Below are 26,562 nucleotides of genomic sequence, written 5' to 3'. Positions count from 1 at the left end.
CTTAGTGCCTGAGCACACATTTGGTTGGTTTTCTGACCTCAGGACTAAGATTCGCAGCTAAGCAGTGAATGTAATAACACAATTAATGTGACAGCTCCGAAAGCAGTGCTGCTGCTACTTGCCAAATTGTATGGCAACATATTTCAACAGTGAAATCCCCTCACAGGGGGCTTTACCAAATTTCTCTCTTCACCACGACTGAGAATCAGAGCAGATGTGGAAAAGGCTATTGAGCCCACCCACAAAGTCTGCATGAAATGACTCTTCACTGTTTAAGAGCCCATGTTGACTGAGAAACTAAGGCTCTGTCTAGTGTCAGCAGTGGGTAAGTGCTCCCAGTCAACAACGACCATGAGCTGCTGAGCCTCAGGGGCTACGAGATGATCACCTAGACCCAGCAGTTCTGAATTACTCCAGCTATTTAGCAATAAGCCTATATAACCATAACAGATGATCAGTGAAACTGGGTGTTTGGTGTGCAAAGAGTCTCACTTAGGATGACAGGGAATCACCTCTCCGTCTCTGTCCCCAGTCTGGCTCAACAGTAGCCTGATAGCTTTGCAAATATAGATCATAGACCTTGATTTCTGGATAAATCAGCATGAAAGTTCTCCGGATCCCTCAAAATAAACACACAAATGATAACAAACTTACTTCGGATCTGCTTTTTGATTTCCTTGGCAGGGTCCAACCAATTCTGCAAAGAAAATGTTTCCTTTTTCAATTTGAATTAGAAAATACAATAAACACTTTTTTTTTTTTTAAAAAAAAATAACAGTACTATGAGACAGTCCTAGAAAACTCAAAGGCCCGCCCTTTACTCTTTGTTACAGCAGTAGGCAGAAATAGCATTTAGTTTTAACCTGTGGCCCTGGATAAGAATCAGGATTTTACTAAGTATCCCAGAAGTCTAAGAGCTGAATGGCTTAAAATTAAAAACCAAAACAATCTGTAGAAACTCTTTTCCAAAGTATCTCCTGGGAAAACGCCAATCACACTTCGACGAGCTTGTCACGGAGTTGTTCTGATTCAATCCTTGAAGGGTTGAGCCTGCTGAAAAGCCTTGCTATGCTGTTGGCACGCGTGGCACGGGACGCGTCCGCATCTGCAACCCGGCGTGAGCGCGAGGGGTTAGCACAGGGCACGGGCACTGCCATGAGCGTGAGGGGTAGCACAGGGCACGGGCACTGCCGTGAGCGCGAGGGGTCACCACAGGGCACGGGCACTGCCGCTGAGGCGCCGCGCGCAGCGCGCTGGCCGTGTGAGAAGACCCTGCTGAGGAGATGGGGAATTATCACAGCGACGTGTTACTACCCCAGGCTGCCGCGGAGCGCTGCTGGCCCCGACACGAACCCTCCGCACGGCAGCTCGCTGCCTCTTGATGCTTCAGCTCCGGCCAAGGGTTAAAATGTCTGAAGCGTCCTGTGGTTTGTACCTGCTCTCAGATATTGGGAGGCAAAGCCCTCACGCTCCTGCACTGTCTTCTAGGGGAGTTAAATCAATATTTAAAATGTGCCACGGGGCCCAGAACAAAAAGTTCGCTTTCCCTAGGAAAGTTCCACTTTCTCCGTGGAAAGACAAACAAATGCATCAGAGCAAAAATACTGAAGAAATAGCAAACAAGCAGAACACTGCAAAACACTCCCATCCAAAACAACCAGCTCACAGCTGTCCAAACCCCAAAGTAGTGCTAATCAAGAGGGGCTAATCAAGAGTTCCAACTATTCCTGAGCATAAAAGTGCATTATGCACCAAAAAAATAAAGAAACATCAGGATTTCTATTTTCAAAAATGACCTGTGATGTGGGTGCAGATATTGTCTAGCTGGAAGATATTTGGCAGAGGATAGAGCTGAATTGGTAAGTACTCTAACATCAAGAATATGTACATTATTGATCAATAAATATGGTGTCAGTCAATTACTCTTTTAGCTATTTATCTCTTTAGAGTAACTGGTAATCTATAAATGTTTAGCACTTCTAAGCCACCTGTTAATAATGAATGAATTTTTTTTTCCCAATAAGGCAAGTATACCTATTGGGAAATGCACTTACACATTTGCCTAACTTTAACTACAACTCAAAATTAAGCATAAGTGTTATCTTGAATTGGCATGGGCTGTCTGCTTAAGTCATTTTCTGTCTCAAGGACAAAATCCTCATAATTAGAAGTCTGTAAAGAGAGGGGTAGAGAATAAAAACAAAGCAAAACAGAACTCTCTCTCACACACACAGAAGACCAGACTGATTTCTTTTATATCATATACAACTGAAACAATGGGAAGCCTAGAAAATATAAATGTTCTCATAGGACACAAGCAGCTAAAAAAGTAGCAATAGGTCCAGCTACCTAAGGGCAGACCTTTGAGGCCATGCCAAGTACAGAACACCTCCAACTGGCAAGTTCTGCTGGGCTATGGCACAGCTTACTAAGGAGTTCTGATACTGGATTTTTAAAAAATATTTACCTCAGAACATCTAAATATACACAGTATATTTTAAAATTAACCTTTCCTATTCCCTAAGACAGAATAAGTCAAAACTTAAAGCCATGCTTTATCTTAGTAGCTAGCAGCATGTAGAGTGAATCAACTCCTGCCTATCTTTATCCCAACATAGCATTAAATAAGCCACATTTGAGTATTATATGTTTAGTAATAGATCTAAGAATGTAAATCTCATTTTCATCTATGGTGTTAATGAAATAAAGCCTACTAGAAAGAGAACAAGCTAGATGATTAACAACTTTGATGGCATGAACAACCAACACAGGGGGAAGCCACAGAAATGCAGGGTATGTTCTCAAGAAGCGCCAAAAAATAATAACTCTTAAGTACATGAATGCTGATTGGAAAGAAAAATACAGATTTCTAGACTGTTTGTGACTGCTTAGGGGGAGTGTCTAAGGGGAAATCTGAAGTCCACATGCCAAAAGTCCGACCAAAGTTTGTGTGTTACCTTTTGGTTTTCTGTGTCTCTGTACGTTAGCCCGAAGTAGTCCTTTTCCAAAAGGTTCAGGTGCTCACACACTTTGTCAAACAGCACTTGACCTCTGGAACGTTTCTGAGAAATGAAAAGAAAAAAACACAAAATGTGTTACTTTAATGGATATATCACTAAGGAAATCATTTTGCCCAAATGATTTTCTTTTTTTTTTAAATTCCCAAATCAATAACCCCAAATTGACCTATTTAAACTGACCTATCTTTCAAATCCATTGATCTGGAGCTTCATAAGAACCTGCTGAATGGCATAAACCTGTTTTTCATAAAGATTCAGGTCCTGTTGCAGACTCAGAAATAAATCAGTGGCCATCATGTTTCAATTGGAAGACTTCTTCTGCCTCCCAGAAATTGCTACTTCAAGGTTGTGTCTTGCCAAGGTTGTGTCTCAGCAAAAATAACCCTCAGAGCTTTCTTTGTATGCAACAGCAGCAACGAACAATAGTACAAACATTCCCAGGAATGTAGTATTAAAGCTGTGACTTTGGGGCAATCCGCTGGAGGAAAAGGTGAGTGTGGAGATGCTCCTTGCTTTACTAGCACTGTGGACCAATTCCAGGATCTTTTTTTTTTTTTTTCGTATGACATATGGGTAAATGCAATACATCATCTTCTGAAGAAGAGCATAGTATGCCACTGGAATGCAGCTGGCTAGGAAAGTAGTTTTACAATGTTCCACTATCCTTCTTTATTATTAATCTTTATTGCTAACAAGTTGTATGAAAAGATATTTCAGTATCAACAGCAAAAGCCCTTACCAGAACCAGAACCTTCAAGTCAGCCTCAATCTCAGTATTAAATAAGAAAAAAGGAAAAAAGGAAAAAAAAGGAAAAAGGAAAAAAGAAAAAAGGAAGAAAAGTCCTTTTTATGAGCTTCCTTTGCAAACTTCAACAGGCATTAGCTATGATGAAGAATTCAAAAGTATTTGTGCCATGCTTCACCAGATACCGTGTGCCTCCCTGAGTGCATCTCAGTTGAAGGAAAAAGAAAACATTCTCTCCACTTTATTTCAAACACATGCACATGCATACGCATATATAAATATTTCAGCTTAAACGTGATGCCAGTGAGACAGCTTCTTTAGCTGTTACGCATAACTTTAAGCAGAATGGAAATACGCGTATTACTTCAAGCACAACACTGAAGCCTACGACAAAAGACGACAGAGTACTTCTTTAGAATTTATCTTCATTAAAATAATGAGGGCAAATCCAGGACATTGCAGAGATTATTGTTTTCTGTGTTATGCAGAGACTATTTGTGGTCGAGTTACACTGAGGATATTCATTGCAGCCTGCCATTCCTAAAAGGTCAGCCATCTGGATCCACATCTCCTCTACCCTACAGCACCCCGGCCACCAGAGCTATTTTACCAGGGCCCCTTGGTGGGCATGCAGCATCAGGCTTCCTGCCTAACTGTATCCCTTCCTCCCTCAACTGTATACATGGAGTGGAGAAAAACACTCTCTGTCAGTTAAGCTGCACCTAGACTGTGTTGCCAGCGCAGCAGCGTTGGCTGGAGCGCGCGAATATTTCACAATCCAAAGTGACACAGTTATGCCAACTGAACAGGAGAGCCCAGAGCTGACCTCAAACTATTTCAGAAGTGATGAGCAAGCCAATAAAAATAAAAATAACAAAAAATTGAGGGTTGCTGTCTAACACCTGGCAAAAACATTACGAAAAAATAACAGTAAGCTGCACTGCATAACGTAACATGTTTAATTCTGTATTTTTATTGAAGATGTGATAGTACATTAGACAACAAGAAGGAAAATAGATTTTAGAGTTTTATTGATGGTAAAACTGAGAAATGAGGCTGATAAAATCTAACAAGTGTTCTTCAGCTGAGAGGAAAACACGCCACAGAAGTGTATGGCAAATGGTGTATATTGCCTGAACTTCACTTACTGTGTCTTCTCATATCACTTGAGTAAGCAGCTCTAGGGCCTTTTTCTCCTTTTCACTTTTCTCTTCCTATATTAGGAAGCACAGCTATAGCCTCAGTTGCACTACGATTTCAAACAAATCTTCAGTTAATTCTCCAAGCCACAAACTTGGAAGTATGTAACAGAGGCTGGCAGCTTTATACTTTAAACTCCATGGAGATGAGCAAACAGACAAAAAAGGAAGTTCCACTAGTGCACAGAGAGGAACAAAGTCTTAACTTGCAAGCCAAAACAATCACATTTCTGCTGGAAACAAGCTATGCTGTATTTTGCTGAATTTCTTGCTTTTCTACTTGATAGAAAACTATGCAGTTATTCTGAATAGAGAGAACTGGGTAGTTGAAATATATGATAAATCTCTATAATACTCACTTTAGGAAACAACCTGTCTGGATCATTTACATGAATTTGAATTGCAACACTTCAATGCCCTGTCTTAAGAGTCATACAAGGTCAAAACAGGAGTTGTTTCATCTTGCTGATCCAAGCAGTTGCACAGATGTCAGCTTTGAGAAATAGTAGCTAGCAGCTGCCTGCTACAATGTTTTAGTAGAGAATTGTAGGAAGCAGTTGTGTGGGGCTGTGCTGCATCAAAAAGGAAAGAAATTCCCTCAGGATCATTGGTGTATCTATGTACATACAGCACCAATGCACACAGTACAAGTACAGGCACTCATGCAATATTACCATCCATATTCTCCTTTTAAAATAACCTTGGGCAGAAATAGAGTGAGGAGGGACTACTGCATAAGCCCATAAAAACTTAAGCGCTTTAGTTAGGCAAAAACAATGAAAACAAATGAACAGACTTTCCATGATCCTATTAATTGCTTTTATGTCACCATATGCCTAAATAAGCAAGATAGATAAGGTATGGGTATCATTCCTTTACCAATCAGTCAGAGAGCAAACAGGGAGAAATAAAAGTCCAATTACTAACTCACAGATCGCAAGTCCATTCTAAACCTTTGTTTTCTACCATTTTGGAGTGACAAATCCAAGGGAATGAAAGACTGATAGTCTGTTGGTTGGTATGAATGACAGCTTAATTCCAAAAAAGAAATAAAGAAAAAAAAATCAAGCCATTCACAGCAATCCAAAATGTGTTCTTAATTGTAGTGTTTTGAGTGGATTGAAAAATACATTTTTTAAGTGAAGAAGAATACATGAAGAATACATGAAGAATAGTTCCATAAGGTAAATATGGCAAGAGTCTCCCCCCTGAAATTATATAAAACGCATGATTCTCACTCCAAGTGGGAATTGGAAAAAAACAGCCTCCTGGTCAAGCTCCCAGTGAAAAGGGCCAACAGCAGCGAACTTGGCAAGTCTGCACCCGCCAGCAATTCCCACATGCAAGGGAGAGCAGAAACTGTGTCTTTCTCTGCCAACTTCTCTTCTCTTTTGGCCCCGAGCCTCTTCCTCCTCGGGAGGCGGAAGGCTACAAAAGGCTCTCTCGCTCCCCTAATTGGCTTCCCCAGAATCAGTCCACGTTCAGAGTCCTCCAAGGCAGCTTCTCACACGGCTTCTGCTCTGCCTCCACCTACTCCAGCCCCCAACTCTCAGCAACCCAGCACAGCTGACCTTATCCGACATCTCCCCTTCCAGTTCGCATTTCCTGCATGGTCGTCTTCTGGCCCTGCACTCTGCCCGGTGCACACCCACACCATGCCCTAATCCATCCTCTCCCTTTTTTGTATCTAGGCTATTAATGACTGTCTCTCAGCAGCACTGAAAATGAGAAGTAACATAGTTAACACTATTAAAAACATTGGATTATGAAAAATTACATATTTCAGCCAACGGCCTAAGGACCCGGACGATGGAACAAACATGTGCTTCCCTCGTATTTGTCCGCAACATCTCGGTCTCAGGGATCTTGGATCCCGGAACATCTGCTCTATGAGGAAAGACAGAGAGAGTTGGGCCTGTTTAGCCTAGAGAAGAGAAGGCTGAGGGGAGACCTGTTCAGTGTCTATAAGTATCTCAAGAGAAGCAGTGAGGAGGATGGTGCTGGCCTCTTTTCAGTGGTGTCCACTGATAGAACTAGAGGAAACGGCCACAAACTGAAGCATCAAAAGTTTCACAGGAACTTAAGGAAACATTTCTTACCAGTGAGGGTGACAGAGCACTGGAACAGGCTGCCCAGAGAGGTTGTGGAATCTCCTTCTCTGGAAATCTTCAAAACCTACTTGGATGCCACCCTGTGCCACGTGCTCTAGGTGACCCTGTGTGTGCAGGGCGGGTTGGACTAGATGATCTCTAGAGGTCCCTTCCAACCTTGAGCATTCTGTGATTTTATGATCTTCTCCTGGCATTATCCCTCCAGTATACTCCTATCCTGCATACTGTAACAAAACCACCAGACCAAGACAACTTGGCAACGCAAATGAGGAGCTTGACAATGAAGCACTTCATCTTAGCACTGCATGTATAACAGGATTACTGTAAAGTCAATTATTCTTCACTGGTGAACTTTTGGATACAATGTATAGTATTTCTTTGTGCAGAAAAATAATGAGGAAGTTCTTCTTCATAATGGTTAAACCCATAAGCCACCATGTACTTAAGATGAATGGATATTATTAAAAAGAAAAAAAGCAAGCTTTAGTTAATAGATAAACAGGCATTTCAGCCACCAAGTACTGTGCATAGATATAATCACATAATTACAGACTATGTGAGGGCAGTCTCCTTGCTCAAGCAGAGTCAGCTAGAGCAGGTTGCTCAGATCTTTGTCCAGTTGGGTTTTGAATCTCTCCAAGGATGGAACCTCTATAACCTCCGTGGGCAACATGTTCTAAGGTTCAAGAACCCTCGCAGTGAAGAAGTCTTTTCTAATGTTGAAGTGGATTTTCCTATGTTTCAGCTTGTGCCCTCTGCCTCTCATCCCACTACTAGGCACTTGTGAAGAATCTGGCTCCGTAATCTTTACAGCACCTCCCAATCATATATTTATACACACTGATAAGATCTCCCTTGAGCCTTCTCTCCTCCCGGCTAAAGAGTCCTAACTCTTCCAGTCTCTCTTCATTTGCCAGATGAATCAAGAAACTCCCTTAATCATCTTCATGGCCCTTTGCTGGACTCACTCCAAGTAGGTCCATGTCTTGGACACAGGACTCCATGTGTGGCCTACAAGCACACACTGATGACTCGAGGCCAGCTTGTTGTTCATAGGGACCCCAAATAATACCCTGTACCATATCAGTCAAGCTGTCAAAACCATATGTTACTGTGATAAGTCCTTAAGAAAGCTATTTGGAAAATCAATAACAAAACAGCTTTCTTGTCTTGCAGGCACTATTAAGATCACAGGAACCATCTTTGCTATTTAGTGTCACCACTCTTGAGCTGGGTCAGTGCACAAGCCATTCACAGCATAGTGTATTTCAGTACGTGCCTTTCCCTTCTGCACCAGGGAGAAGGTCCTCGCATATGGTGATGCCCAAAAGGAACAGCAGCTGCTTGTGGAGGTTTTACATCAGCAGCAAGCTCTCCTGCATGCCGGTGGCGAAACTTTGCTGATGCTTTCTGATGCCCTCTCTCCCACAGCAAGGCACTTGCACGGCAACCACATCATAGTGAACTGGCCATCTCTTCCAGCTTTAGTCCAGCCAGAAGGTATCTGCGCTGCAAGATATTTCACACTGGCCTGTTCTAGGCAGAACGCAACTCAGCACTTACAAATTTCTCACCAGAGGAGCTGTGCAGCATCAGTAACAGATCCTTACTGAGGCTGAGGAACCGCCACCCTTCGAGCTGAGCGGACCTAGTGTTGACCATCGCCCTGTTCAAACGAGTGGATGGACCAGCCGCCCTCCCCAAGCTCCCTCCACCAACACGGCTCTGATCTCTGTGCATCTCTCTGCGAGCACTGCAGGAGGGAGGGTCTTCCCCTCCGTACACCTGACTGAAACGCAGGGTGCCCATCTACTCCCCTGCTCTATTTTTACTCACCAGCAGATCACCCTCCTTACCCATAGGGAAATAGGATGAGCTGTTGAAGAGCAGAAAACAGCCCTCTCAGCTTCCTAGAAATTAAAGCCATTGCAACCTCCAAAGTGACGCATTTCAGAGCGGTGCTATTTCTGCATACAGTGCTGCAGTCTCATGTGAATACAAAATGCTGAGCAAGGGCTGGGGGAGGAAGCCGTCTGCAGCGAGCAGGTACAGGCTGCTATTTGAAAGCAATTGAAGAGATCACATTCGGGGGGTTTAATAGGCAAGGAAAAACCCAAAGATAGAAAGAGTGCCCCACAGCCAAACAGCTATAAAAGGATTCATTTCCGCCACCAAAAGCCATCATCTCCACTGTATAGTGACTACAAGGTCAGGGCACCCGAATGAACTGAAAATTACCCTCCCTTTCTGATCAGTCAAGGAGCACAGAAACAGCCATCACGGCCATGGGCCTGGATTTTAAATGGAGAGTGTCTGTGTATTTCTTTCTGCACGAATACATACGCAAACACCACACAGCTACTTCCTTTGGAAAAGCTGTCAAGCAGCCAGTGCACAATGCAACACTAGCACTAGCCTGGCATGAAATTCAGCACAATTACTATAATAACTCTAGTGGGCACGATCGCTGGAACAAGGACAAACAGATTAGTTTCATGAAATCCCAATAGAAATAATTGGACTTTAAATGACGTTGAGGTTAGCTGGTTCACATTCCTAATTAGCATTTGCACTTTCCAATGGATCTTAACAATATACTGTATAAATGTGTGTGCTTGCTCTAGTCTTGCATGGCATAATGTATTTAGGCATGTGACTGCCAACCTCTTCCTTTTCCCTCATTCTTTTTCATGGGGAAATTAGCTATCTTTTTCATTTATAATGTGTACAATGAAAAATATTCCAACAGTGTCCAAACCACTACATTAATTTCATTTTACTCTTCCAGTTTGGAGTTATCCTGCATTTTGCAAGTATATTGCACTGTACAAATCATTTTTGTAGCTATTTCAGTTTTACGCTGCCTACACGGTGGTCTCTTCGGCACACAGTGTGCAAATGGAAATCACACATAAAGAATTAAAATGTGTATCACAGCAAATAAGCAACATACACAAGGTGGAAGTTTCATCTTTCCCATGTTGCAGCTTCTGCAATTGTTCTTGTAACACAAACAAGTGTAAATGATTAGCTGGTTGTCAGAAACACTTCGTATTTGCTGCAGTGATTGTTCTCTTCCCACAAATTCCCCCAGCTGAGACATGTACAGTCTCTGAATTGCTGAATACCAGTCTCCTGTCAACACATCCATTCTCATTTTTTCCTCAGGAATTATACATCTTGCACATTATTTTGCCCAATCTTGGAAAAACAATATTTTTGCAAGTAGTTATTACTTACGAGTTAAAGTGGTCAAGCGTATGCAAGTTGCCAAGAGCACTTTTTTATTGAAAACTCTTACCTCTGTAGGGCATACTTTAATGATACACATATTTCATAATTTAAAATTACACTAACAACTTTTTTTTTTCTGTCACAGAGTAATTACATGCACACATGTGTGCATATGCAAAAACATACAAACATGCGAATAAATAAATGTCTAGTGTATTTCCAAATGCAGAGGAGCAGGGGAACATTTTCTTGTCACAGAAATTCTCCAATAATTCTCAAAATAATTTTAAAAAAGTAATTTCAAAGAAGTTTAGTTTCACTTCTACATATTTCTATTTTGCATTTTCAGAGGATGTCCTCTCCCATCACTAACTTTCCTCCATAGCTTCTCTACCCCAGGAAAAGAAGAGAAAGGTGGCACAGGAGAAAAACACCCCCATTTTTCTTCAAATCTATCTCTGAAGTCAGTCCCCAGGAAACTAAGCGGGTAAAATTCAAGAAGAACAGGAATGAGAATCTGTCCTGAAGCACTGATTGCAAAAAATCAGCAAGTTTTCCTCAGGTTTAATAAAAGTGTATCTTACAGACAATATGCATAACTTGCAAATGAGACCTCACATTATTAAAGCAAAGCAAGGTTTAGCTGATCCAATTTAGGTCCCTAAGTCCCCTGCTCTGTTTGTTGAAAACTATGCTACAAGTCCAAAAACCCAAAATTTAGTTCACCTGAAATTTCAGTAACTAGAGATTGATGTTCCACTCATTATATAGAATGAGTGTTCCACTCGTTATATAGACATAGAGTGAGAATAGTCCACATTTTATGAGGACTCACATCTGCAAACAAAAAACAAAAACTTTGCTGAAGTAGCTTGCACAATAGATACAATAAAGACATCAGTAAAATTCACAAAAGGACCATACGAAACAGAAGGCAAATGCAATCAGCAGATACCCGACCACCACCTCCCTACTACCACCTTCTGTACAGACAAACAGATAAAAGCTTATAAGCTTTTATAAGACCAAAAGCAAATAACTCATTTTATGTTTTACTTCAACTTCTTTTAAAATGTTTTATAGAGAAAAAAACGGCTTTTGGAAGATGTAGACTATTCTAAATGAACTTTTACGAGACACGTGTGTCTCTTGGATGGTCATAATACTCTCAGCTCAGTTTGCAAGCAGTTAGACTGCACATGTGGAAAATACTTAATAAGATCTTTCTGCCAGCCTTTCAGGAGGCAAAGAAAGTGAAGGCAATGAAAATACAAAGTTTGGAGCAAAACACATTAATTTTATGGTTCTCAAAAGCACATACTGATTAATCTTCCAGGCATTTAACTATAGCCACTAACTAAGCTTCACTGGTAGACACCATTTGGAAATGTCCCAGGTCACAATTTCAAATACAATCTATTGAATAAACAATTTAGCCAGTGGGAGTACTAAAAACTAGGCAATACTAAAAACTAGCAATACTAAAAACTAGGGAATTCAGAAGGATTTAGTTGAATAAAAGTTGTGTTAAAAAGACCTTTTTATAATGTGAAAATATTTCATATAAAGAAGTGCTTTCCCTAAAAGCAAATACAAGCTCCCCAAAACATTGTTTCTTTAACAGCATTTTTATGTGTGAACCTGCCTATACAGCCTGGTAAGTGACTAGCATACTCAAATAGCTTGAAATAAAAAACTGCAATATAATTATGTCTATCTCTATTTACTAATTTAGCACTCTATTCCATATTGTTTTTGCTCTGCACAGATAAAAGCCACATAAAAATATAGTAGATTAGGAAGTATTTTTACATACTCTGAAGACTGATCTGTTTTTTTTCCCCATCATAGTGATACTATAATTTGTCAGCTCATTGCTATCTGTTGCATACAGCACCTTGAAATGTATTGCCATTCCTGAAAATATTCAATTTTGACACCCACGTCTTAGGTAATAATTCAAATCTTCAGATGAATACATAGCACTATGTATACTATATTTACACATCTGTACCAAGAGCCAATGACATTGTATAACATGACACAGTTTCTATTAGGGGCAACCTTCTTTAATGCTGTTTGAGCTCACAATCCTAAAGAGCCAGCACTAATCTAAAAAAACTCTGGGGCCCATTAAATCCCAGTAAGAAGATTGGTGACCTCATCGCGATTCTGGAATCGGACCAAATTAGGGTCTTTGACTTCGACAGCAGCAGCAGAGATCACACTAACCCCAGCAGCAGATGAGCTTTGAGCAGACTGACATGTTTGCATGTTTATGAATAAAACTTGCACTTGGGAAACCTCTGCATGGGAATGCAAAGCGGCAAAGTAATAAATATTCTTGGGCACATTTATATACATGGAAAGGTAACAGCGAAGGTTGCATGTGCACAACCTGTCGGATATAATGATTATCAAATGCCTGGAATCCTAAATGTAATGTAATTCATTTTATAAAAAGTTGCTCTGCAATAAAGGAGACTATTTCCCAAGAGCAGTTCAGTTGTTAGTACTTCTATTAGCCTCACACATTTGCTAAATATCGACATAAAAACAGTAAATTGTATTCCAGGCTACAGGGAGTATTACCCTTGCTCAGTATTCCTGAGAATACAGACATGGATTTTTGACTACACACATAACTGATGTATTTCTTAATGCCTTCTGACTGGAGTACATGCTCCCGCAAGAAAGTCGGTAGTGACTCAAGTTGGTCTGTTGGGATTCAGGACAGCACTTGAACTTTTCCAATGGGAGCTATAAACACAAATATTTTCCTTATTTTATCTATTCTTGGATGAGCTCAACAAACACTCTTCTCTCCCATGCAACTGCTCCTTATGCACAAAAGCATATCACCAACGCAGGTGCAACCAACCATCGTCTGAACCACAAAGAGTTACTGGCATGTATCAGCAAAAAATTAACCATAAACATTTTTATTTTCCACTGCAGAAAAAAAAAGCTCTACTAGCAACATAGTCCGATTTACAGCATAATCTTGCCATATGAATTGAAAAGCCACAGAGCTCTCCCTGACCTACATTGCCGGGCCAGAGAAAAAAAAAAATCACCCAGAAAACACAGCACAGTGGAGAGCCACTCCTGAAATAGCAGGGGCAGCACAACGATAAGGCTTTCAGGGCTGCAGCACCTCAGACAGAATCACACCATCAATGCTGGGGTTGTCAAGAAAAATAACTCAGCCTATTTTCTGTGGTTGCAAGCTGCATCCAAGCTTCATCCACTTCAGATCAAAACCACTCCTGCTTGAGCAAGATAAATCCTGAGAGACATGCTTCACCCCCTATCAAAGCTTGGCTTTGCAAGCAGGTATTTCCTCAGCATCCAGCCTGATATTTTGTTCCCTCTATCAACAGACAGGGATACTGAAATACAAAAGGAGCCGAGCAAACGCTGCATTGGGCTTAAGTGAAAACATTGCCTGGAGAAGATCCTAGGTTTTCATATATATGACAGGTAGCATTTTCAGAGGGTGCTATTTATTTACTGGCTTGGAAACAGCAGCTCTGAGTGTTAACATGGGACAACACCTATAAAATAGAAATGATGAGCAAGAGAGCTGGAGATGAAAGGAATACACTATTTGTGGCTATTTTGGTCGCCACTCAAAGGCGGGGTAGAAAATCATGGTGTTCTCCCTTCTTGTAAAAAGCTTAACTAGCAACCGGCCTGTGTTATCGGAGTTTGAGTGTGCATGACAAAAGAACATTAGCCAGATGGAAAACTTGCTCCTGACGCCTGGCTCGTTTCCAACTGGTTCACTGAGTGGAGGCAACATTTCACAAGGAAGTTTTCAGCTAATCATTTATTCTCTAGAAAACGTAGTTTCAGAGCAGCTGAACATGTTAGGTGAATGTAGGTCAGTCTCTCTCACATCAGTTCTTACCATTACGAAAAATGGCTAAAGCTTCCGAGGAATGAAAATGAAGAGTTTTTGTCACCTAAACCCATTATCTGCATCAACCATTTTCAGGCACTATTAATGAAAGGCAAGGGCTGAGAGGCCAAGAAACAAAAAATGAATGCAGAGAGCATTTGTCATTTTTTTGTTGTTGTTATTTTAAGATTTTGGCATTTACTCTAGTTGTAACCATGTCCTCCCCTCTGCCTAAGGCAGAAGTTAAAGCCCAGCCTATTTACTTGGTTTGACATCTGATGGAGTGAATTGGTTTTAATTCTTAACTCTACTCTGTCTATATAAAATACTCGCATATTAACTGCAGAAAATACAAAACGCCACAGCTTTCTTACCTTTCAGGCGAGGTTTCCTACTAAGTTCAACATAATACTTTACTATGAATACACATTATCCACTAAGTATAATAAATCTCCCCTTGAATACCACACAGCCCAGATGTTCTCCAGCTGTGACCCTCTCCTCCAGATGAAATTGGACCTTCTGTTTCTATCTCTAAGGGTCCAGGGTTGTATCTCCAGCCCTAGAAGTGTTACACCAGCATCGCTCATCTTGCCATATTTCGAAAACACTTAGTTCAATCTGGAGAGTTTTCTTATTTTAGATTTTGCTGTAGCGAAAAACCTTAAAAAAATAAAAGAAGGAGCACAAACATTTTTATTTTTATTTCAGGTATCAAACAGAAGCGTAAATTCTCTCTGCTCAGTCTCACAGTTCATTATCATGGGCTGGTCAACATAGGTATTGATTTCTAGAGTGTTACGCTTCCTGAATTGACAAGTATTTTAACTCAAAGCAAGTCGCAAGGAGCATTTCAAAACAGCAAGCCAGAAGACTTGTATATTAACTCTGTTCATTTGGAACATATTCAAGTAATACTCAGACTCCCACTGACGTGTGTCAGGTAAAATAGATCTTAACTGAATCCCCTGGCTAATCTAAGTCATCCCTAATTAGTGGGTTTGAGGAAAGAAAACATCCTGGGCGATGATGACGGCGCATCTCAATCCACTCGCATTTACTGACGCATGCTGGGGAAGGGACAAAAAAATTTACACAAAGCTCTTCGTATTAAATTAACTGAACTGTAAGCAACGAGTAGGTCAAAAGGAAAAGCCTTGGTAGGAAACAACCCCTCTTGTTTCCAGTAATAAGTTTCACATGCAGTACCATTTGCAAGAGACTGCTTGGAATTCATCAAACAATTAGAACATGCAGGGGGTAACTGAAACGCTATCCTTTAGAAAGCAGAGGGCATGTTATTACAGCGGTTTCTTTCCTGATCCTAAGGTATACCTCAGGACGGACGAGAAATTCAATGTAATTAAAGTGTCCAGGCAAAAGCAGAGCACGTGTCCATGGCTCCCAGGAAGGGCCTGCCCATGGGAAGGGGGGACAGCGGGGCAGTCGCTCCCACACAGAGGATTTTTTTCCTCCAGAAAGTGGCATTACAAGCTAGATACAGAAAACCAGGAAAAGAAACACATGTAACATTTCTGGCTATGGTGGCAGAGCAAAAATAAGCTCACCAGCCTGTCCCAGGACAGTCTTTAATAGTTAACACTTTACGGAGGCATCCGCATACTCTCACTTTTCTGTAGGAAAAGGATAGGCTTATGTGAAACCGAGTGCTCCATGATATATGAGGCTCCATACACTTCATGCAGTTTTGTCTCCAGAAAGGATTTTCAGCATTTCTGGAAGGTAGAAAGTAGCCTCTCTATTTCAGCTTATTCCATCCATTTTACAATGCTACTATGAAATGAATGGAAATAAAGACATCTCAGTTCCATTTCAGCTTCAGTCTAATAATCTGAAGCCACCTGAGGATGCAGAGACACCACCATTCAGAAAACAGTCTCTCAGCTGCCTATTTCAAAAGCAGAAGCTTGTCTGAGAAAATGGGATTAAATAGAAAAATAATAACAACAACGACAAAAATTAAACAATTCCCTCCAACTGCCCTTCACCCACCAAAAGGAGGGGACACTGCTAGTGCTTTCTGAGACACCGGACTTCTAAATGTTGTGCAGAGTAGCTGAATTATATAGTAACTCAATCTGTTTGATTTAGGGTTGTAGAGATAACACAAAAAGGTTCCCATGGAAACATTTGTTTTCATTTACTGCTGTCCTGTGCGATAAGAAAGTCTGAGGGGAAGGGAAGGAAGAAAACGTATAAATTACCAATGGGCCTAGATAGCTGAGCCTTTGAAAATTAAATCTAATTATTTTACCATCTATCTAGGCACAGTATCTGCAGTTTTCTGATCTCACTCTGTGATTAATAACATGTATATGCTTGGAGCACAAACTCTAAAGGCACATTCCAACCACCTTAGGAAGGCACTTCAACTTAGACAACATGCAAGGGAGAGGATGACAGCTGGATACACTTGAAGCTTTTAATTAAAATGCAGTGGTCTAGATTAAAACGAAAATGGGGCAGAGAGGGAAGAGGAGGGAAAATAAATCCTAGAAATAGCATGAAACTGTACTACAGCTCTTGAAAACACCTAATTTAAAGTGCAAGGAACTCAGAAATAAATGATTTCTGCTTATTTACTCCTGTCTTAAGAAAGACTGATCGCTGATTCCATATTGTTGCCCTTTTCTTTCTCTCTCTCTTTTTATTTTTAAGTTATATGAAATTAATCTGGATCTTTCTTTTTTTTTTCTTTTAAATGTCAAATGTAAAGTATAGGTCTAGCTTGCTTAATGCAGAAGTTTATCTAGCAATCTGCAGGTACCTCTTTGCCAGAGCAATTTTGACCTTCACTGCTGACTTGGCTGCCTCCAAGAAAGAACATTTCTGACTCTGGTGCTTGTGGACAGAGCCCCAAGAAACTGTTATGGGAGAACTGCTTCCTGCACGGGTGGAAACACAGAGAAAAATCACTGCTAAGCATCGATCTGAGCAGGCCATGTTGAAGTCTATGATTTGTAATCAGCATTAAGGAGCTCAAATTTCTTAATGACCTGGAAGAAACTTAGAGCGACTCCGAGATCGTTCTTCTTCGGCGCATTATATGTGACAATGTTGGCATCTCAATGTTGGCTGGCAGTGCCAGCCACTGTCCTGAGACAGGTCAAACATCATTACACAGATGTCTCTTCTCTAAAAGGAGATGTTTCTCATAAATAAGCCTTTTGCTACCCTCAGTAGATTCATGGCCAAGCACTGTGATGGAGATCTGGATGGTAACACTCCTGTCTTATGTTCCAGTAGGAGAATAGAGGAATGGCTGTGGTACCTTTTCGAACTGTTTGTGAACTGTAAAGTCTTGCTGCATAAAGTCTTACTTTCTGGGCAGGAATACATACAGCATACAGGCAATAATACTGTGGGTTCTCAGGAGAAAGTTTTTAACCTGGTATTTGGTTAACATCCTTTCCTTGAAAGGATATCAGATTAAATAAACCTCTGTTAACCTCAACGTTACCACCAATGCATTTTGCTCTGCAAGTCTATCTGATACAGTATGGAAAAGCTTCTCCTGTCACAGATCTGAAGTATGGGACACAAGAAAGACAGAAAGCAAGAGCAAAAGGAGGCGAAGACTCCTCAGCATTAAATATGGAATGAGAAGGGGCGAAGGGTTATGAAATGAAGCACAGCAAGAGGATAATGCATTAACGCAACCCATCTAAGATGCATCTGAATCTGTGAGTATGTGCAATTTCAGCTGTCAGGTCATTAACTGGATGAACACATAATTGATAAGCTGCACGTTGTGCTCTACTTGAGAGCAATATGCTCCTTTATACAGTATTAATATTTAACATATATAAAAGCATTTGTAATTTGCAAAGCACTGTATAGAGCTCCTGATCCTGGTCCCTCTGGATATTCACTGCTTTTTAGCCCTCTGTGGGGGAAGGCATGACATACAGAGCTGGAAGGCTGGAGCCAACCATATGAAATAACTTCCTTGTGCTGGGTCAATGTTCCCTTTAAAAGATGCAGCTAAGAGGGTAAAACACACACAAAAAATACTTTGATTTACCTTTGATTGCCATACGCCTTCCTTCCCTTTTTTAAGGAATTCATTTGTGGGAATTTACTGGGCTCCATAAAGGGTTAGGATTTTGAATACACAAATGTTATTTTTTCAGTATAAAGGGATATAATAAGATCGTTTGCATGGATCCTTAAAATACTGATAGCATTTTTTGATATGTGACAAATTATTTCTCATATTGCAGGCACAGAGTGTCTTCGAAACAGCCACAGAACATTCTTACTATCTGGAATTATTGTAAAGGACATCTCCTTCAACCTCTTACATGATTTCCCAAGAGGTCTCCCAAGAAAAGATCCCCAGTCTTCACAGCCTACGACCTCTTTTTATATACTCCTCTCCCAGGAGAAGTGGAAGACACATCATTTCTCTTGGCTGGACACAACATCCTCTTGCTGTAGATGAATATCATGCACAAGGAAAGTGGATTTCTAAGGGCATCTCCTGAGTATTCCCACAGGCCAAAGAGCAGGCTGCGCATGCAGTTGTATCTTCAATATACACACTATGCTGACAATACCACCTAGGAAGGATGCAAGGTCTGCACTGTCCATTTAAGGTGTGTTTAATTAAATGAATACATCATTTCTAGCTGCATTTGCTGCATGAATTATTTTTGCCTTTTCACTACTGGCTTCTGCTTCAACACACCCAATGATCTGCTCATCATCATAATCTTACAGTTTTGTCATTCCAACATCCATCCTTTTGGGAGCACTATTTTCAACGGTATTAAACTCTGCCAAGGATGTCTGATCTCCGTAGGTGCAAGTAAAGTGATTACTGACAACAGTCAATACAATTTCAAGAAATTTCAGCATAATAAGTAGAAAAAAAATCATACACAGATTTATACTGGACATCTTATCAAAGATCTATTTAGAACTTCCAAAGCAGAAAAAAAATCTGACAATAAAACCAGATGGCTTCTATATGTTTGCATTTTGACATTTCAACAGAGTACAATTTCAGGGAAAAGGCTAAGTGAAATCTGAGTAATGACCACCTTTTGTTCCCAGTCAGGAAATTTTTATCCTCAGAGATGAGGTGCTCAGTTTTGCCTTTGTCAGTATTTGTGTTTTCCAGCATCTTCCTCTTTCACTCCTTCCTCCATCACCTTTCCCCAAGCTGAACTCTCTTCATATTTCTACAGGTTGCTCACTTCAGTCTATGGAATAGGCCATTTATTCCACTTTTTATCCTCTGGCTCTACAGGCCCTGTAACACGCACCCTACCCTTTCTGCTAGCTGCCACTCTGGCTGCAGCTCCAGTTTGTCCCTGAGGAGAAGCAGCCTTAGAGCAGACTGTGCATCTGCCCAAAGTGACATCTCAGTGACATGGCTGGAACAGCCAAATGGAGAAATGGGCCCACTGCAAGATGCTAAATTTGTTCACACTCGGCTTCCCAACAGCCTCATCTCCTCTGCAGTTCAAGCACAGTCATCGCCTTAGCGTGGATCTGACAGCAGCCAGGGACTTGTCCTTCCAAAACCAGTTGCCTGGGAGAGTCCCAGGATGGAAGGTAAATCTCTTTAAAATCTCTTTAAAGACTGCTAGCAACTTTCTGCCAGTAATATTTAGACACAGTTATGATTCACAGACATAGGGGAGAAGCACATAAAGCTCCCCACTCTTACTGCTATTTGCTTTTGACACCTACCCCTATATCTGCTGGCATCTCTTACACCCCTGCTCTTGTGCTGGTCAAAAAATACTGTTTAGACAATGACTCAGTGAGAGTCCCTACACAGTACTAAGCAAAAGCGGATGGCCTAAGGGATCAAAATCCTGCTTTATTTTATGGCTTTCACTGTCCATAGCTATTTTCTGAATTCTGTTGTGGCATTTGCTGACATGAACTTAACCAGAAGTTGTTCCAGAATGTGCTCAGATATTCCTCTCTGGAGTTCAAATCTGTGCAGCATTTTCAACCTCCAGACAAAATAGCTGAAGCATCTCTTTTGTGTTGGCATCTGTGAAATATCAGGCCATTTGCCTATATACAACATGAGAAATCCAGTTTTCATCTCCTATTTTTTGAAGTCCTAGCCTACAAGTGCAGTATTTTCCACCAAAGCGGATGACAAAATAAAAATAGGAAAAAAAGGGAAATAGCAATTTACCTCAACTTCACATGCATATTCAGATCCATCCAGGAGCATGACCTTGCACTGCATATTTTTCGGTTTCTTCACAATCTTTAGAGGAGACTTGGAAAGCTTGCTAGATGATGATTTTTGAGAGAGCTTGTCGTCCTCCAACTGCTGGTATTCCAGCTGTCTTGCACTTGCAGCAGCTAGCTCCTGCTCTTTGTCTGTGGCCTACAAAGAGAAACACGAGTTTTGAAGTGAACTAAATCATGCAGCAATACATTATACACCCTGATTGTAACATAGCAAGCATGTGAGTGAGGCTGGTGTGGGACTTGAATGGCATGCAGCCATGATGCATGATAGATATACTTTTTCCTATTGAAAAGGCTTAGTTTTATCTCCACCCATAGCCCACCACTCCCTTCTCACTCCGAAAGGGACACAGAACCCAGGGAGGGGAAATATGCATGAAAATATTGTAAATATTGTAGACTGCCACTCCTTCCATAGCCATACTATCTCTCTCAGACTTCTTTCATCTGATCCCACGATGCTGGACAATGAGTAAGCACTGCGACCTACAGAAATTCTCAGAGATTGCTAGCATTAGTTTTAAGTTCTTTACCTATTAAATAGGGAAAGACCAACAGGTTTGCATTCATTTTGTTATCCTCAAGAAAAAAAAATTCTTGCAAATAAGGGAACTGATCAGCTTGTAACATTGTGAGCTTGGAGGAGCGGGTGCAGATGTGCTCACAGGAGCGAAGGGTTCCCCAAACGCCGAAGAGAGGGGTTAAGCAAACAGGATGCATCTAAGGGGCCGAACTGCTCTAACGCGCAGCCGTCTGGCTAAGGGAGGATAACCACAAGATGAGAGGCTGAATTTTAGTCTGCCTGATAAGTTTTTCAAGCTGGTGAGAAGTAGGTGCTGTTTGAAAGACAAACACACTTCAGGGGAAAGGAGAGAGAAGGAACAATTCCAGTTCCTTGTGCTTGGGTTTATCTAAGGGTCAGGCCATTTGAAGAGCAGCTGTGATGCAGCAGAGTTGGTGCTCCTTTCACGGGAAGAGATGAAAGCCAGAGAAGCTCTACTGAAAGTCCACCCTTCCTAGCAACAGCACTATGCTGCAATCCTTACCTTTCTAATCAGTTTAGCCTCAACAGACTCCAAACAAAACATCTGCAAAAGTACAGGCCTATAGACTAAAGCTTAAAAAAAATCTTGTAGTTACCTCATTACTGTGAAAAAATAACCGCTTTGTCTCTGAATGATTTCAATGCAGTGAGCATCACTGGAAATTTATTATAAATTAATCTTCCAAGCCTGCTTCCATTCACTGTAATAAGCCAGCATGAGAATGGAGCAAATCTGCCCAAAGGCTTTAATCGGCTTTGAGACCAAAACAACCTTGCATCATATAACTACCAACAACAACATACCACAAAATCACAGGGTACTTCCCCTGAGAGATATCATAAAAGCAAACCTATAAGCTTCCCTTTGGCATTTGGGTGAATGGGGTAAACAGAAATGTAGTAAAGCCAGTAGTGTTATCTGGCAACACCAGCTCACGCTCGAGTCCCAACTCTTTGATCCTCCACGTTGCTAAGATGTTGTCTTGAAGTCTTCCGAGGAAGAAGAGGTTCATGCAGAGCTACCTTTCCAGGCAATATGAATATGAATGCCTCAAATTTTTGCTTCAGAAAATTGAAGTCTGTGCTTAGGCAGTCTACTGACAGCAGAAGCAATGCAGACACCACCATAAATGCCCAAGGGTCTGCAGCTGCAAATGCAGGGCATACTGATAGTTCTACCACATAGCTCCCCAAATCTGAGCAGAAGAGCCCAGTGCTTCCCATGGGCAGGTTGGGATCAGACTGGTCCCAATTCTGTCCCCACCCAAACAAGAACTATTCCTGCCTCAGCCAAATTTGCCACTTCATTTGCACCTGATGCATTTTGGGCTGAAGAAGCAAAGCTCCAGCCAACTCTTCCCTGGTCGCGTGGAGGCCCTGCTGCTCACAGCACACAGGCAACTACAGCGATGCTAGGCAAGACTCTATGCATCCTGCTTTCCTATAAGAGAGATGGCAACAAAGGTCATCTGGGCTTCCCCTGGAGGAGAAGAGGATGACAGGGAGACTTGGAATGCAGAAGCTACTTTCAAAATCCACCTCGTCCTCTTAACAGCAGATGTGGCTTCCCAGAGCCACAGCCCTGGCTGTCACAGCCTGCTTTGCCCATCACCAAGCTCCGGCACTTGAGGACTTTCCCCTCCAGCACTCCAGGTCCTCAAGCACCTTAAGGCTGGTGGAGGATGGGGTACAGGACCCAGGGACAGCTGAGCAATTACTGCTCACTGGGGCTGTGATAAAAGCAGAGTCCTCCTAAGCTCAGGATAAGCCTGGAGGCCAGCCACAATAACCAGGGCTAGCTGGAAAACAGTCTGACCTACAGAATGAGAAAAAAATCCTTAAGATGGAAAACTCTTCATTCTATGGCCTCTGTGAACAGCTGTCCTGAACTGAAGGGCTGAGGGACTCTCTTGACTAATGATTTTTTTTAAAGTTTTGTTAAAGAAATCTACCATGGAAGGAATGTATGCACATGTGTAAGTGAAAAAGTCATTCCTGGGTTACAAGAAATATACTGTCATGGCAGTTAGATTATTTCCTTCACTCTTGTAACTCAAGGTTACAGAACATACTAACTTACTTATAATAATAACAGCAACTGAGGTTATTTTGTTCATAAAGTTCTTGTCTAAATTAAGATGAATGAAATCTGTCTAGGTTAAAACCATACAAAGAATTTTTTTTTTTTCGGATTTGTCTGGAGAACAAAACATGCCAAGAACTATTAGAGAAGATTCTCTAAACAGGCTGTCATGTTCAGGCATCGAGGTATTTTCAGAGTGAATTAAGCCGTTTTTCCCTAAAGAAACTTGACATCCTGTTGGTGCAGGTGTCTAGGAAAAAAAAAAAAGTGACCAGAGAAAACCCGTGCTAGATTCATACTAGATTATTCTGTACTCCACCTGCACAGCTGCATTCTTTTTCAATCTCCTTTTTTCCCCTCAGCCCTCTCTGTGCTATATTTTTACAGTTATTTTCAGCATCATGGACTGAATTCTAGCACAGCACAAGTTGCTTTAGGGTTTCAGTGTTTTTGAACATGTGTTTTCTGATCCCTACCTATATGAATATATCCTACTATGACAGAGTATGTTCAAGCCTTTCGGAAGCAGGAATCTTGAGGCAGTCACAGGATTTCAGAAATGATCTTTGATACTTTGTAGTTTCTGTCTCGGGCATGCAGTGATATTAGCAAGCCTGTACAACATATGAATCCCATATATTTGTGGGAGTTGCTGAGAAATGTTAGTGCCTAGCCTGTGCAATGCATTCTTGCACTTTTTTCAACCAGACAAGAAGGCAAGAAGATGGCAAGATTTCATCACTTATTTGGTAGAAAGAATTCATTTCTGTAGTAACTGCTAATCTCAGTATGAGAAAAAAAATCTTTTGTGTCTTCATTAAAGTGTTCTTTTTCATGTGCACAGAATGACAATAAAAAGACACTGGAATGGAACAGAAGCTTAAATCTTCCCAAGATTCCCTCATATGAGTGATACTAAAAAACATCAACTTCCTCACTTTGATTACACATTTATCACAAAATGGAGGAAAAGATGACAGCAAGAAAGAGAATGATATCCATTATTTGCTCAATTTTTAGCTGAATTTAATTTAATGGTACCACTGCCAATAATTCTGATGCTTAATGATGCTTTTAAAGGATTCTTTCTTGTGAAGCAGACACTTAAGTCACCATGAAAATACACCAGGCAGAACATTTCAGCAAGATTTGGCAGCCACCTTGCAATCGTGACCTTTAGATTCAAATCGGTTATCTCAATGTGAAAGGTCTGATATTCCTGCACTAATGCAGCTCTTCTATCGAAGCTACTAGAAAGCCCTGTGAATAGGTAGAGCTCTTTGGGAAAGGGAAGGGATCATGCAGCGCATGAGAACACCTCCAGGTCTTCAGTTTCTGTTGGAGAGAAAACACAGAAGAAAATAAAAATACAAAAAGAACAGAACAGAAAAGTTAAAAAAAAAAGGAAAAAGAAAAAAAAAAGAAAATAAAAATAGAAAAAGAAACTGGGTAGGAAAAATTAATGAGAATGCCCAGAAGAACAGAATTAATAAAATCTATACCTAGGCTTGACACAATTCAATTTGAGATTAATTATCTGTTTGCTTTCTGCCTTTCTGGCTTGGGCTGGAGCCTTGACTCTTCCTCAAGCTACATGCTTGCAATTTCTGATCACTTTTGAAACTTAAATTGCAAGAGCACAATAACCAGTGAATTTGGGAACAAGAGCTGACAGGTGCTTGGTGGAGGTGGATTGAAGCTGCAACTGATCAGGATTTAATCAATGGTGGTAAAGGTTAGCAACAATACAGTACAGTTATTTCAGTAATTGGTCTTTAATAACAATTAAGCAGGAGAAATCCTGCCACGTCTACTTCTAGGAATATAGGAATGTAGGACACCTCTTTTAATTTGGTCCTAGAAACATTTGCTGTCCCAAACACTTACGTAGCATACCCCCAAACCAGGCAGATACAGAAAAGGCTGTTGCTTGAATTTGCTTATACCCACCATTTTTCACCATTACAGGTTTAGTCTCTAATTCTGTGGACCAAAATCTTAAAAACCCAAAATACAGCCAGCCCTGAATAGCTTCAATGGGAGCAGTCACATTCATTTCCAGCAACACCTTATATCTGCTCACTTCAGCAGCACCATCTCTTGAGCATAAGTAGTTTCCCTGAGGGAAAAATAACATGGCTTCACCTCAGAGCAGCTGAACTCTACAAAGGATGCAGGAGAGGAGGAGTTAAACTTATTTCCACACTTCAAAGGTGAATGAGATTTGCCTGGGATCATAACCTCAGGGAAGTAAAGGATGCGATGTTTTCAGGTACCCCATATTGATGGTCTATGAAGAATAATATCAATGGGCTATGAAGAATAAGAATAATATTATCTACGAAGAATAATATCTGCAATTCTAACTGTTAATGAGGGAGGAAAAGCAGCTTCTCTACATTTAATAAATGCAACAATGAGCCCAATGGAAAAAAAAAGTCACGCAATAACTCTTCTGAAAGCTATTACAAGGAAATTTAAAGTGATTATAATGCAGTCATTCCAGAACTACAAGGACCTTAAGAGACCACAAATTTTTCATGGCTTGCACATCAGAAGAGCAAGCATGAAATCAGTTTTCAGCAGGTGCCAAAGTAGAAATGAACTCTAAAAACATATCCAGACGTTTAGAAATTAGCGGTTTGCTATTTAATGCAGATCAAAAATCTGCATTTAAAATGTTTCCCATCTTAGTTACTAGGGCTGGCTTTAAGTTTAAGCACTATAAAGACAGGTATTTGAATCTCCAAAGACCAACCACTCAAAATCTCTAACCTCACTTGAAACAGCCTTCCAGCCATATCTGACCACATATTTCTAATCTCCACCAAACCGCCCCGCCATTTTCCAGCAACAACGATGGACCGTGTGAGCTCCCCGCACGCAGCAGGGGTGCCTCTCTCACCTCCTCCCTTCTCACAGGCGTGCTGTGCGCCGCCACCGCCGAGAACTGCTCGAGGGCGTTTTGATGCTCCTCACTCAGCTGCTGCTGCTGCTGCTGCTGCTGCTGCTGCTCTGGAGGCTGCGGCTCTGCCGGGCCCTGCTGCGCCGGGGCCTCCTGCTGATCCTGCTCCTTATCCTTGGACTCCGAATCTGATCCTGATTCCGTAGTCATGGTTGGTTATTCTGGAAAACAAGGTAGTCAAGCCTCCTGAGTATGGTTTTGTCGCTAGCGGTTTCTTAAAATGCACTTTCAAACTAGAGAAACCATATTTACAGAGTTTTAGCCTTATTACACCTGGCCTTTAAAACTAAAGTGCGTATTAAATGGGATTAATGGAAAAGCTTCCCTGATACAAAAAGAACAGGTCTAAACACATCCATATCTAAAGAAGACTGCATAAATATAGAATTTTACTCTACATTATAAAAATATACAGAACAAAAAAGCTCTAAATAGTTTTGTAATCATTGAAAGAGAGCAATATATTGAAAAAGCTTGTGTAGCTTAAGGTCTAAAATCCACTACACTTCAT

The 26,562-nt window shown here is 41.0% G+C and overlaps 1 protein-coding gene across 21 annotated transcripts in view; it reads right to left on the bottom strand.

Moving 5' to 3' along the window:
* The window catches only part of EPB41L3 (erythrocyte membrane protein band 4.1 like 3), a 65,461-nt gene extending 39,251 nt beyond the window's left edge, over positions 1-26,210 (bottom strand). For all 21 annotated transcript variants that reach the window (XM_088524109.1, XM_088524088.1, XM_088524093.1 and 18 more), the window contains exons 1-4: positions 25,992-26,210; positions 20,398-20,595; positions 2,958-3,062; positions 655-697 (exon numbers count right to left, since the gene is read on the bottom strand). In XM_088524109.1, the coding sequence (XP_088380235.1) occupies positions 655-697; positions 2,958-3,062; positions 20,398-20,595; positions 25,992-26,201 (556 nt within the window). In that variant the 5' untranslated portion in view covers positions 26,202-26,210. The remainder of the gene's footprint in view (positions 1-654; positions 698-2,957; positions 3,063-20,397; positions 20,596-25,991) is intronic.
* Between the last annotated feature and the right edge of the window lie 352 nt (positions 26,211-26,562).

Source organism: Tinamus guttatus, unplaced genomic scaffold (assembly GCF_059628265.1).
Source record: "Tinamus guttatus ecotype Peru unplaced genomic scaffold, ASM5962826v1 Tinamus_guttatus_pri_ptg000203l, whole genome shotgun sequence".
NCBI lineage: Eukaryota > Metazoa > Chordata > Aves > Tinamiformes > Tinamidae > Tinamus > Tinamus guttatus.
Note: the sequence above shows the minus strand (reverse complement) of the source record. Positions and strands in the feature narration are given on the sequence as shown.